The sequence below is a fragment of the Cupressus sempervirens genome, chromosome 4, assembly GCF_028749045.1.
Source record: "Cupressus sempervirens isolate cs-2001-9-10 chromosome 4, ASM2874904v1, whole genome shotgun sequence".
NCBI classification, from domain to species: domain Eukaryota; kingdom Viridiplantae; phylum Streptophyta; class Pinopsida; order Cupressales; family Cupressaceae; genus Cupressus; species Cupressus sempervirens.
In genome coordinates this window covers 199,014,337-199,029,980 of record NC_143121.1, presented here as the reverse complement: position 1 = coordinate 199,029,980, position 15,644 = coordinate 199,014,337, and the positions used below count along the sequence as shown (strand labels likewise).

Below are 15,644 nucleotides of genomic sequence, written 5' to 3'. Positions count from 1 at the left end.
TGCTAGAACAATAATAAAATGTTAAAGTTGTTTTGGATGGTTGACAAAAGAAAAAGAAAAAGTTAGGTCAAGCCTCAACTCTCAACCAAGACCTTGTTTTGTTTTTATCATTTTGTTTTTTTTTTATCATTGTGTTGCTTGACACTATTTCATCTATTTAATAGATAGTCTCTATCATAAGCAATAGTATAATATAAGCTTTCATTTCTCTTGTTCACTAAGGTTTCCAACTACTATCTCTACAAGTAGAGACATTTTTCTATTGAAAGCTTCAACTAGGAAATGCAAGACTTAATTTCATTGGGACAATTTGTTCTTTGTGTAAAACTTGTGAGCAGAAAATCCTCTAATCAATAGAAATCTACTTGACTACTACCTTTTGTGACTTGAAAATCATGTTAGAGTATGTAAAATTGTTTTTCCATTTATCCACCAAATGCACCATCAAGGGAAAGATGAGTGTTTAAACATGCTCAATTTCTTCTGGATTGTACGCAACCTTCCTTCATGAATGTATACGTTTGTGCTTGGTGTATATCATTTCTTACTCCTATAATTTGTTCCCAGAAGATTCAATTTGTGAGGCCTTTGTCATGTAGTTGGATACTTCTATCATGCATTGTATTCATCTTGCACACCAACATTGGCATACAACTACCACAAGATGTAAATTCAAAATTACTATACTTCGAAAACATAACTTTTTCCAAAAAAATGGTGTTGTCTATCATTATAGTTGAAATGTTACTTTGAGCTTTATGTTCTATTTGTTTGTGTTGATAAAAAAAAGCTGAAATGGTGTTGGTATTGAGTCTTCCAAGAGAGAAATTGAAGTCAATTCGATTAGAGTTTGATATTATCTCATAAGTTTATAATCTGAGAACTAATTCTTTTTTTACTATTAAAAAATTCTTAGATCCATTTCTCCTGAGTGAGAGAAATGAAAAACTAGACAAAGGAAGAATTAAACTAAAAATAGTAATGTTAAATGAGTTCAACTCCTAGCTCGCACATTTAAAAAATTAGAAGTAGAGATTCCACTTGAATTTAAGCAAACAAAATCTATAACTTTCTTTAGAAATTAAATTTTGTTAGTGCTTAGGGGCATGCCATAGCTGACTTTTAGAGGTTGTTTATAGGTTGTCATAGGGAGCATTTTTTACACGTGTTAAAGATATACTTGCACATTTGGAATAAAGAATTTTGACTAACAATCTATAGTCCATGCATATATTGATCACATGCTTTTTCATACTCCCCAACAAAAGCAGGGACTCGAGCTGCACACAGCCCCTTGTTGATGAAAGAAATGAGGCGGCAAGGAGTATTCAACATTTGCTTCCACGAACTTGGAGTGAAAGCAGCGAGCTTTTCGCTATATACGCGTTATCCGTGTTCTCCTGTTAAACTCTCTGTTTGTGTTGCGAAAGCGTTGAATAATTTCTCCCCAATTTCTTTGTCCTTGCAGTGTTCTTACATAATTTGACTTATGTTTTTCTGGTCAAGCTCGGCAGTTGAATATAGTTTTGTTCAAATGTTCAACTCTATTGGTGGAGCCATGCAACGTGTGTTTACTGGTCAAGAAGAATAATATTTTATTCAAAGTCAGCATAAAAAAATTAACATCATAATTATTTATATTCCAAAAGAATGTAAACTATGCGTAAGAAAACGTGTGTATTTGAATGGAATATGATCAAACATGAAGTGGAAGAAACTCCGATGCGAGTTTACGGTGAGAACGAAAATTCCCATGTAACTTCAACAAGAAAACCGAGTCGTCTAATAGTTGCTCGTATTTTAATCCTATATAAGGCATTTGTATTAGCCTTGCAATAAGAACAAATCACGGAAAAGAAGCGCTGCAAGGAAAGTATTCATAGTAATACGCAGCATTCACTTTAGAATCCGAAAGAATTCAACTGTTTCAAAATACGTTTTCGAGATGGTGTCGATGATTGTAAGCTCTGTGAATGGAGAATCGCAAAACGCTTGGAAGAGGGCAACGAGAAAGATTTTTAAACGAGCGCAACCATCACATCACAAGAAAAATGGGTCATTTAGATTATGGCAGATCAGTATTAACTCCTTAGATGATGTAAGGAAGGAATGCTTGCTAGACTTGGGATTGTTTCCCGGGGACAGAAAAATCTGTGCTGACATACTTTTGGACATTTGGGTTTATGTTCGAAAGCTACAAAGGCATGATGCTTTTGCCATCTTATCAGATCTTGGAAAAGGAAATCTGTTAAATTTAGCAAGCAATTCAAGGTAAGTTCCTTTGCTTTTATATGTTGATGTATTTCTTTTAATCGTGTTTCTCGAAACTCAATTGACATGCTTGCACTTTACAGAGGAAATACAACAGTTTCATATGGAAATGCTTCAGAGCTATACGTCTCCCAGCGTCATGAATTGCGAAATTTGGCGTTGAATTTGGGACACCAAAATAATTTATTCAACCATGAGAGGTTGTTAATAGAAACGAAACACAATAGTCTGGCGGGGAAATGCGAATTGGTGAATCAAAGAGCATTTGATACAAAAATTCTCACCATTCAAACTGGTGAGTTATTCTAAAACTCTTAAACATTCGTATTTGCTTCTTACATTGATACTATTTCTAACATTGATATCTCATACATAATTAGTAATTACGGAATTGGATTTACTTGTTAACTACCGTGTGCAGGCCCTACGGAGGAAAATCACCACAATGATATGAATCTCCCGGAAACAGAGGCTCTGTTGTTATTTTTTACATCGACAGAATATTTTCTTCCAACATTTCTGAAATCCATGCAAAAACTAAAATTTCTAATGGTGTCCAATTGTGGTACAAGGAAGGCGACATTGAAAGGTCTAAAAGTGCTATCTTTCCTCACTCAACTCAAAAGCGTCCGCTTAGAGAGAGTGATTTTACCCTTTGGCGACAAAGAGAGCATTGAAGGACTGCCGAACTTAGAGAAGCTGTCACTGAGCTTATGTGAAGGATATGGAAATAAATCCATATTCGACACGACCAAGCTAAAAGATTTTAACCTGGACCACAGCAGTGATTTAGAAGAGTTGCCTCTTACGATCTGCAGTATGTCATCCGCCCTGTCATTGTCTATTACCAACTGCCATTTGCTTAAGAAGTTACCAGATACTTTTGGAAACATGAGCCATGTGAGAATGCTAAGGTTATCTGCGTTACCATTCTTGAAAGAGCTTCCTGCGTCAATTGGAAAACTTGGACATTTGGAATATCTCGACATCTCAGCATGCGAAGGGTTGAAAGAACTTCCAAAGGAAATAGGAGAACTCAAGGAATTGAAGGAGCTTGACATGAGAGAGTGTTCCCGTTTGAAGAAACTACCTCCAACAGTTTGTGAGCTGTGTTCCCTCAAGCTTGTTATCTGTGATGAGAAGATTGGAAAGCAGTGGTTGCAGGCCAGGAATATTTCTATTCCAGATCTTCAAGTTGAAATTGTGGAAGCACACTTTAACTTGGATTGGCTTGATAATTGATTTGTTAATAGCAATGTTTATCACAATGTTAATGAATAAGTCCTTACAAATGGATACTTAAATAGAGATGCTTATCGCTATATCAATTGTAAATTGGTATCTAACATACTTTGTATTAATCCATCCAATTATGAGAAGATATTTAAAAATATTGTACTGGTTCCAGTATTCTTGTTTCTGCTGGAATAATGGTAGGTCTATTGTTGCCATGGCTAACTTTCGCGATTTTTTTAATGTTATGCTTTTAGTACTTTGAATCAGAACTGTGTAAGTTCACCTATTAGGCTAAAGAAGTTTTTATGGTGTTATCAATTGAAGCTAGATAATAATATCGATAATAATGAATGAAAGTTTATATTTTTTCGAACCAAATTAAATATTAACTTTTGTTATGTATAGATGAAAAATTTTAAATAAAAGATTTTATAAAAATTATTTAGTTGCAATTTAATTGGTGTTAAAATTTTATTTGTTTTCTTCTATTCAAATATATTAGATTTATTTTCTATCTAATAATACACATGAATTCTAAATTTATGTGAGATGATTATTTTTCTAATTTATTTTAAAAATATTGGTAGATTTTATATATTATTTTTATTTATTTTCAATTAGTGTCTAAATATAAAAAGTTTTGATATAATTTTATCTTTTTAAATAGTTCAAATCATATCTTAATATATTTTAACTATTGTGTATTATGTGAAAGAAAATTTTGAAGGAGCTCTCAAACCCTTTATAGCAAGACTACAAAAGATAAATCATTCATGTTCATCCAAAAATTAAAAATGAAAGTTGAAACATTGATAGTAGGAAAAATAAAATCCAACAACAAAAAAACCACTAAGAAAAAAAGCTAGCAAAAAAAAAAGCACATAGATAAACAATCAAAAAAGAGGTACTTAGGCCACTAGGAGGTACTAAAAAAATTTCATGACAAACTTGATAACTAAAACGTGGAGTTGCTCCATACTATCTAAAATCTTCTTGAGGTCTAGGATCTCTTTGTTGGTTATTTGGTCCTTTTCGTAGTTGTTTTCTTGAGTTTTTTTTCTAGTTCCAAACATGGTCTCCCCAATGCTCTCCTTGTCATCAACAACCTAGATCATATCATGTTCATTTCTGGCGTTCTCCATCTTGGAGACTAGGATTCTTAGGTGGTTAGCATAAGTGCTCAATATCGCATTTGAAAGATTCTTCTAAGACTTTTTTTTTCTCAAAGTGGATAGCATTTCCTCCAAGTCCTTGAGTTTGGCACTCCCACATTCTTTAGTATCCCACTCTATCCTTATCAAAACAACTCAAGAAAACAATGAAAACGATATCTGTCACCACATCAAAATAGCATTTTTCACTTAGAAACTTCAATTAAAAATCATTTTAGATTTTAGATTTGTACAAAATTGTTCAGTATCTTTAAATCTATTTATATTTTCAAATATCTTGTATTCAAAAGTAATATTTTTCTACTAACTAATATATTTCCTATTTATCTTAAAAAGAAAATTACAAAATTTTAAAATAATTAAATATAATTTTACATTTGTAAAATCTATAAGTATAAGAGTTTTGAGAGAGAATACTCCATCTCTCCAACCTTGTAGAATTTCTAAAAATATATAATTGACATGATTGAGAAATTGACATTAAATTTTGTTGGAGGAACAACCATATGAACATTGGACATTAAATTGTAAAGTAAAAAGATATTCAATACTTTTAAAATAAGAAAAACATTTCTCTCACAATTCTTTGCAAAATAATTCAAAATTGTGAGGCATCATAAATTGAAATCTATTGAGGAAACTCAATTGGTTGAGATTAATATAAGTACCTTTAATTTTTTTGAGAGTCATTAAACGAGAACATTCTATATGTTTTTCCTAAATAACATGATATTTTGCAATTCATAGATAATATAATAGTTATGTTTACTTTATTATATATTGAAAGCATATTCATAAATAATTTTATATTTTTATATAGAAAAGCAATATACACTTTCAAATGAAATTAAAAAATGATATCTATCACCACATCAAAATAGCATTTTTCATTTAGAAACTTCAATTAAAAATCATTTTAGATTTTAGATTTGTACAAAATTGTTCAGTATCTTTAAATCTATTCATATTTTCAAATATCTTGTATTCAATAGTAATATTTTTCTACTAACTAATATATTTCCTATTTATCTTAAAAAGAATATTACAAAATTTTAAAATAATTAAATATAATTTTACATTTGCAAAATCTAAAAGTATAAGAGTTTTGAGAGAGAATACTCCATCTCTCCAAACTTGGAGAATTTCTAACTCTCCAAACTTGTAGAATTTCTAAAAATATATAATTGACATGATTGAGAAATTGATATTAAATTTTGTTGGAGAAACAACTATATGAACATTGGACATTAAATTGTAAAGTAAAAAGATATTCAATACTTTTAAAATAAGAAAAACATTTCTCTCACACATTCTTTGCAAAATAATTCAAAATTGTGAGGCATCATAAATTGAAATCTATTGAGGAAACTTAATTGATTGAGATTAATATAAGTACCTTTAATTCTTTTGAGAGTCATTAAATGAGAACATTCTATATGTTTGTCCTAAATAACATGATATTTGGCAATTCGTAGATAATATAATATAATAGTTATGTTTACTTTATTATATATTGAAAGCATATTCATAAATAATTTTATATTTTATATAGAAAAGCAATATACACTTTTGAATGAAATTAAAATACCATATTTAATTTTTTCTTCACATTATCTCTTACATAAACATATAATTTTCTTATATATGAAATCTCTCTTCCAAATAAAAAATAAAAATTTAGTATACAAGATCTAAGTCAACTAAGCCTTACCAAATAAATTTAAGAGTACATTTCAATCATACTATGATTCTCTATACATTAAGATTTTATTTTGTACATTAATAAATGGTACTTTAGTTTTGTCAATAATATTTCTAAATGAAATACATCTTTGTAGGTATGTATGTCCAAATATATCTAGATATGTGCATTTTTTAAAGAATCAAAACTCAATATTAAAGTAGAATACTGATAAAAATGCACCTCAATCTTAGTAATCATTGTACATTTTCTATGCATTACTTATGCAAAAGTTTTCATATTGGTCCAAATGAGATCCCACCACAATATTTTTCTATCAAATGAAGTATCATAACCATTTATCACATCCTTCTAGATAATGTAGAATATACATCAACAAGATCATATAGATAATGTAGAATATACATCAACAAGATCATATAGAGAGAAATTATTAACTTTAAAAAGTTTCAAATGTCACTCGTGATAAAATTGAACTTATAAAAATGGTGATGTTATCATTTAGATATTATGATATATTAAGGTACACTACTCTAATTAGAAGTTATATTTTTTTTTATTGTGAGGTGATTGTAACACATATACATCTACCACATGAGAATTAAGGGGTGTGATTAAGTAATTGACACATACTATTGATAATAATAATGATGACATGTCTATATTATGTAACTTATTAACCTCTTAAATCTCACAAGAAGAGAGTTTCATAGTCATATGATGTAGCTCATTCTATTATTTTTATGTTACGTATTTTAGAAAAATTGTATTAATGTATTTATCTATTCAAATTGTTTAATTATGTATATCTTTTTCATTACCTCTATTATTTAAATAATATTAAAATGTCCAACAATAATAATGTCATATTTCTTAATATGAAGAACATATATAGCTATATCATCTAAACTATCAAAATCGAATTGCTATACACTTCATTTTCGAGAAGCAATGATCTATATAACTAAGTTGTTTTAGAATAAAATTAATTCTTGATATAAAAATTAATGTATATATTAGTGTTCACAAGTACACACATATCATATTTTCAACAATTTATTCCAATGAAGGTATATAATATATAATTATTGATAGTATAATAGTATGCATATACATGAAAGTTACTATGTCACGATAGTAGATATCTAGTAGACTATATTTAATTTTCCTTCAACCACTTACTTTTTATAGTTATGGTTTAATTGTGAATATAAAAAGTAAAGGAATTGCCACAATTGCCATAGTATTGAAGGATAGTTATTTTATAGTTGGAATTACTTAATAATTAAATTATAAATGAGAAATTTTTGTTATATCATATATGAACCCTTTTCCATGTGGTCCCCAACAATTCCTCTAGTAAAGGACACCCTAAAGACTCCTATTGATCAGAATCTACATGTCAAAAAATGTTGTCATTGCATACATATAAATAAAAATATAAAATAAGGACAACTTAAGTAGAAATTCCAAAGAATAAGTACTTTAAGATACAACATATATTGATTGAATTTAAGACATAGTTACACGATTGAGTAAACAAATTCTACCATTTTATGTGTTTCTCTTTGCTAAAGGCATGTAGGTTATGTTTGATCTATTCAAATGATTCAATTATAAGAAATTTTATTGAGCTTTTTCATGTAAAACATATGTTTCAAGAGTTTTTTAGTTTAGGTTGCCAAGTGGTAAGTGAGATGTCTTACAACATCTTACATCTTTAGTTTTCAAAACTATTAAACTATCATAAGAATTGTTTAGTCATAAATAAATGAAATTTTATCATTTAGTTAGTATGAATAATGTGTTTAATGTATGAACTCTTATTTAAATTTTTTAAATATCCTTGCTGGTATTATAGAGACAAAGGTGTTATTGAGTGATCCACTATTTTTAGTTTTGTCAAAACTTTCTACAAATTCATCATGACTTAAATCTTATTAATAATTAATATAGATACATGGATCTAGTTCTTAATTTTTTTTCTATACGATTAAATGGCCAACATCACCATTAATAAGATATTGTATTTCCTAACTAAGATTCAATTTCCTTTAACTCATTTATTTGATATAGATATTATGACATTAGGTAACTAAAGGATTTAGTAGCCAATACATAAAAGGACGTTGCAACATAGACTATTCTTTGCAAATAAACTTGAAGAAATTAAATTATTAATGGTGGACTCTATAAAGTATGAAGCAACTAAAAGCGCTAGAAAATAATGTCTTAAGTGATTGGAGAATTTTGTGCTTGTCAATTTTTTTATTATGAATAGAAAAATTAATGATTCTTCAATTTGATATTTTCTCTCAAATTCGATTTTGACAAACACCACATTGTACATGAATTTCTTGAGTCATTCTCCCATATAATAATAATAACAACAATAATTATAATAATTCTTATAAATTAAGGCAAAAGCCTACAACACAATAGAAAATTGCGAGCCTCTTATCGAAGAGGCCTTGGATTCGAATCTACCCATGTTTAATAAATAATATTGATAATTAATCACAACACATAATAATTAATCTTGACTTCAGCCTCTTACTGATAAAAAATAATAATAATAATTCTTATAAATTATATTTACATGTTTCTTCTAAATGTATAACTAATAATTATTATGTCCAACACAAAGAAAAATGACCTTTATAATGACAAGACTAGAAGATTACTGATTTTAAGTATAATTCAATATTCATGAGAGATTGTTTCACTAATTGTGTTAGCAACATCACAATGATAATCCTCTTGAGTGGAGATTTTTTTAAAAAGGCACTAGCTTAATAGAAAAGAGCCACAATTGCCATAGTATTGAAGGATAGTTATTTTATATTTGGAATTACTTAATAATTAAATTATAAATGAGAATTTTTTGTTATATCATATATGAACCCTTTTCCATGTGGTCCCTAACGATTCCTCTAGTAAAGGACCCCCTAAAGACTCCTATAGATCAAAATCTACGTGTCAAAAAATCTTGTCATTGCATTCATATAAATAAAAATATAAAATAAGGACAACTTATGTAGAAATTCCAAAGAATAAGTACTTTATGGTACAACATATATTGATTAAATTTAAGACATAGTTACATGATCGAGTAAACAAATTCTACCATTTTATGTGTTTCGCATTGCTAAAGGCATGTAGGTTATGTTTGATCTATTCAGATGATTCAATCATAAGAAATTTTATTGAGCCTTTTTATGTAAAACATATGTTTCAAGAGTTTTGTAGTTTAGGTTGCCAAGTGGTAAGTGAGATGTCTTACAACATCTTACATCTTTAGTTTTCAAAACTATTAAACCATCATAAGAATTGTTTAGTCATAAATAAATGAAATTTTATCATTTAGTGAGTATGAATAATGTGTTTAATGTATGAACTCTTATTTAAATTTTTTAAATATCCTATTATGATCTACTTAAATATCCTTGCTGGTATTATAGAGACAAAGGTGTTATTGAGTGATCCACTATTTTTAGTTTTCTCAAAATTTTCTACAAGTTCATCATATCTTAAATCTTATTAATAATTAATATAGATCCATGGATCTAGTTCTTTATTTTTTTTCTATATGATTAAATGGCCAACATAACCATTAATAAGATATGGTATTTCCTAACTAAGAGTCAATTTCCTTTAACTCATCTATTTGATATAGATTTTATGACATTAGGTAACTAAAAGATTTAGTAGCCAATACATAAAAGGATGTTGCAACATAGACTATTCTTTACAAATAAACTTGAAGAAGTTAAATTATTAATGGTGGACTCTATAAAGTATGAAGAAACTAAAAGTGCTAGAAAATAATATCTTAAGTGATTGGAGAATTTTGTGCTTGTCAATTTTTTTATAATGAATAGAAAAATTTATGATTCTTCAATTTGATATTTTCTCTCAAATTCAATTTTGACAAAGACCACATTGTACATGAATTTCTTGAGTCATTCTCCCATATAATAATAATAACAACAAAAATTATTATAATAATTCTTATAAATTAAGGCAAAAGCCTAAAACACAATAGAAAATTGTGAGCCTCTAATCGAAGAGGCCTTGGGTTCGAATCTACCCATGTTTAATAAATAATAGTGATAATTAATCACAACACATAATAGTTAATCTTGGCTTCGTCCTCTTACTGATAAATAATAATAATAATAATTCTTATAAATTATATTTACATGTTTCTTCTAAATGTATAACTAATAATTATTATGTCCAACACAAAGAAAAATGACCTTTATGATGACAAGACTAGAAGATTACCGATTTTAAGTATAATTCAATATTCATGAGAGATTGTTTCACTAATTGTGTTAGCAACATCACAATGATAATCCTCTTGAGTGGAGATTTTTTTTAAAAGGCACTAGCTTAATAGAAAAGAAAATGACTACATTCAAATTTTTGTTTGAGATCATCCTCTAGATCTTGTGAGGGATCTTAAGCTTTGATACTAGAATATAGTGCTATGTAGAACCTTCAAAACTTTGAAAAGGTTATAACTATTTATTTATTTCTTTATAGGATTTATTCATTAAAGTAAGTTGTGTTAAACACTCCTTAATTCTTGTATGAATTTTAGTGTTAATATGAATTTCTCTAGCTATATACAAATCTATAACATGCTCTTAATAGAAAATATTGACTACCTAATGTTTAAAATAAAATGGAAGTACATAAATTAAATCATAATGAAGAAATAATTGAGCTCTAATAAATTGGTCACATAATTCTTGTGGTTTATCCTAGTTTATCAATGGCTAATCATCATGGAGAAAAATTCTAGTTCAAATCATGAGTTAAGATTGTTATATTTGCATCAACACTCAAATAATCACACCATTATCATGCTTATATCACAAACATCATTTTAAAAAATCATTATTAAATTATTATAACCATATTTATGATTGTCTCATATTATAACTAAAATGACTCTCTCTCCATAGTTCCTTTAAATAAAACATACCACCATTAAACAAATCACTATTTTATAATTCAACACTTCAAAAGAATACTCTAGAAAACTATCATTTAAATATCTTATCTAATTTTTAAATAAAATAAAAGATGGCCCAAGACAATAATGTAGTAATAAAAAGTCCTCAGTCCTCTCCATTTTTATATGACCAAAACATTAATTTCTATGTGAGAAACAAAACTTGTGAAAAGTCAGCTGCATATGTGCTCGAATGGAAGCAAATGGTAACCATACTATGCTACTTTTTTATTATTTATTTATTTAATAAATTTGTCCAATGTCTTTCTAAAAGATGCTTAAGGTCAATGGAATTCAAAAAGGAGATTCCAAATCTATGCACATTGCAAACTCAATCATACACTAAGAATGCAGGCTTCATTGGAACTACAATTTTGCTGAGTTTATTTCTTTTATAAATAGGACACTTCTATTAGCCTTGCAAATAGGAGATTTGTGTCATGTCTTGCCCTAGAATCTTTTTATTTTAATGCTTATGTGGCAAATAGACAAAAGTTGACTAGTCAAAAATGGCTTATAATATAACCTAATGGAAGTTAACATTTTAAAATTACCAAAATGACATGAATTATTTAAATATGGAAATATGTGATTTGTTATGTTAAGATGGCATTTCCATAAGATGTATGCTTACATGTCATGCATTAAAACATGATTAAGTTAATGTTTTATTTCATAATGATGATGTAATTAAGATGTGGTGTTTTGATTATGATGGATACTGACTCATTTTTGGTTGCAAGTGTCTAAGTGGATGCAGGGATCATCACAATGAGTCTGGCTGAGGTAGAGAGGGCTAGCCACTCAGAAGGAGATGTGTTAGATGTCGTGCTACCACACACACACATCACATGGAATTCATGATTGTTTGTTCTTTATTTTTGTTACATTTACTAAAGTTAACTTTGAAAGTTGAAATGAAATTTAGATGTTTTATTTGATTGATTAATGAAAGATGTTTAGATAGATTATTAATAAAAATAAGTCATTAATGGATGATTTATGTGTTTTGATGATTTATTATGATGCATAGATAAATGTCTCTTCTTGATTTATTTAATAAGAACTTAGAACCACAAGTGCCATGCTTATTATTATCTTAAAATGCTTTTAATTTCATTAAAAACATAAGATAAATTACAAAGATAAAACAATTATCTGGAAAAAAGGCAAATTAGGTCAGTTATTAGTTTGATGGTATTAAAGAAGGGTTTGGGGTAAATGTTGGGACATGGTGGATTGGGAGAAGATCAGTGACTGGAAGGAGAAGGGTTTATAGTGGTTTTGTGCAGTCTATAGTATCACCCTCCCTCACCAAGGTGTTTGCACCAAAAACAAAGGTAGGCATCGTGTGTGTGCTTTACAATTCTACTACCATTATTTTTCTTGCAATAGTTATACCTTGTCTATTAAATCTTTGTGTTGAATGGCATGTTTGTTTCATTAGTGTTGGAAGGATTGTTACATTAAGTCTTGTATCTTACTTTTCCTTCTCGACAACCAAAAACATAGGGTTCCTGATGTGAGATTTGGTTAGAAATGCTATGTTCCTTTTCCTCTAAATGATCTGGATTTTGATTCTTGCTGATAGGAAGTAATGTTCTTGTTTGAAAGAAATTCAGCAAATGGAAATTTATAACTTTGGACTCAAATATTTAATAGAACATATTATTGAATAGTAGATTTCTTTCATAAATTGAACAGACACTTTTTACATTGTTAATTAAAGTTGTAAGGAATGTGTTCATTCTTCTCAAATAAAACTCTTGCTTAGCCATAGGTTGCCTATTTTGTAGTTCAATCACCATTCTCCCATTTCGAAACCTATGGATGAGCAAGAGTTTTATTTGAGAAGAATCAACACATTCCTTACGACTTTAAACAATGACGTAAAAAGGGTATGTTCAATTTATGAAAGAAATCTGTTGTTCAGTGATACATTCTAGTAAAAATTTGAGTCCAAAGTTATAAATTTCCATCTATCAGATTTTTTTCAAACAAGAACATTACTTCCTATCAACAAGAATCAAACTCTGGATCATTTAGAGGAGAACGAAAGTAGCATTTCTAACCAAATCTCACATCTAGAACCCTATGTTTTCGAATACCAGAAAAGAAAAGTAAGATACATGGCTTAATGTAATAATCCTTCCAATACTAATAAAACAAACATGCCATTCAACACCAAGATTCAGTAGACAGGGTAGAAATATTGCAAGAAAAATAATGGTAGCAGAATTGTAAGGCACACACATGATGCCTACCTCTATTTTTTGTGTAAAAACCTTGGTGAGGGAGGGTGATACTGCAGACTACATAAAATGAGATTCCCATTGTCCCTATCTACTATCTACCAAAACCACAGCCAAGGGAACAGGTTTGGTAGAATCACCAGGTAAAAAAGACCCTGTTGAGCTTGACTCTAGTTCAACTTTGTGAAATGACTTGAGAGGTGTAGAATAAGTGGGAGCTTTCAAGCACAAGTGAAATACCACTACTTTTAAGATTATTTTACTTATTTCATGAGGTAGAGATGGGGCAAGGGAGGGTGATAATGCAAACTGCACAAAACCCCTGTAAGAACCAAAAAGAAACCCTTCTCCTTCCAATCACTAATCTTCTCCCAATCTTCCATGTCCCAACATTTCCCCCAAACCCTTCCTTAATACCATCAAACTAATAATTAACCTAATTTTCCCTTTTCCCATACAATTGTTTCATCTTTGTAATTTATCTTATGTGTTTATGAAATTAAAAGCATTTTAAGATAATAATAAACATGGCACTTGTGGTTCTAAGTTCTTATTAAATAAGTCAAAAAGAGACTTGTATCTATACATCATAATAAATCATAAAAACACATAAATCATCCATTAGTGACATATTTTTATTAATAATATATCTAAACATATTTTATTAATCAATCAAATAAAACATCTAAATTTCATTTCAACTTTTGAAATTAACTATAGTAAATGTAATGAAAATAAAGGACAAACAATCATGAATTCTATGTGATGTGTGTGTGTGGCAGCACGGCATCTGACATATCCCATTTCGAGAAGCTAGCCCTCTCTACCTCAACCACACTCTCGTCATGATGATCCCTACATCCACTTAGACACTCCCAACCAAAAAAGAGTTAGTATCCATCATAATCAAAACACCACATCTTAATTACATCATCATTACAAAATAAAACGTTAACTTAATCATGTATCAAAGCACAACATTTAAGCATAAAACTTATGGAAATGTCACCTTAACATAACAAATCACATATTTCTATATTTAAATAATTCATGTCATTTTGGTAATTTTAAAATGTTAACTTCCATTAGCTTATATTAAGATTAAGCCATTTTGGACTAGTCAATTTTTGTCTATTTGCCATATAAGCATAAAAAAAATGATTCTAGGGCAAGACATGACATCCTTCCCCACTAGGAAAAAGGCATCAGCTTGATGTCTTTCATAACAAAATTTAGTATACACATACCAAAACTGTTATCCAACTAAAATAAAATAGCTATACAAAAAGATGGGGAAAAGATTTCTATAAATCCTCTGCATCTTCCCAAGTGGCACTTTCCATGCTAAATTAGTCCCACTAGACCTTATACTGAAGTACATCCCTATCTCGTACCCTGAGGGTATGTTGTTCAATGATTCGAGTGGGTTGAATTGCCATCACCCCTAGATCATTTACCTATAACACACGCCAATCAAGAACGTGAGATATCTCTGGATGATGGGTTTAAGAAAAGATACATGGAAGGCATTATGAATGTGGGCTAAAGTAGGCAGTAGAGCAAGCTGATAAGCAACTAGGTTGATAACTTCTAAGACCTCAAATGGGCCAACAAATCTTGGAGCAAGCTTTGAACTCTTGCCAAATGAGATTGAACTCTTTTGTAGCCTAGCCCTCAAAAACACTTTATCCCTAGTTTGGAACTGGAAAGGAGTGCATTTCTTGTCCACATAACTCTTTTGTCTATCTATTACCTCGTTTAGTCAGCTACAGATTAAGATCACCTATTATTCCATTTCTGACAACATTTCAGGATCCATAATAACCCTATCTTCAACCCTATCCCAGTTGATAGGAGTCTGACATCTACATCCATAGAGAGCCTCAAATGGAGCCATACCCAAGGAAGAATGGTAGGAGTTATTATAGGCAAACTCCACCAATGGAAGATACTCCTCCCATTTGTACTGCTAATCCATGCAGTACATG

The 15,644-nt window shown here is 29.4% G+C and overlaps 1 protein-coding gene across 1 annotated transcript; it reads left to right on the top strand.

The window, feature by feature from the left end:
* The first annotated feature begins 1,855 nt into the window (after positions 1 to 1,855).
* LOC149560683 (putative disease resistance protein At4g33300) lies at positions 1,856 to 3,729 on the top strand. The gene is made up of 3 exons (XM_089823644.1): positions 1,856 to 2,271; positions 2,355 to 2,566; positions 2,693 to 3,729. The coding sequence occupies exons 1-3, from the start codon at positions 1,946 to 1,948 to the stop codon at positions 3,511 to 3,513; spliced, it is 1,359 nt and encodes a 452-aa protein (XP_089679770.1). The 5' UTR covers positions 1,856 to 1,945; the 3' UTR covers positions 3,514 to 3,729.
* Positions 3,730 to 15,644: the final 11,915 nt, after the last annotated feature.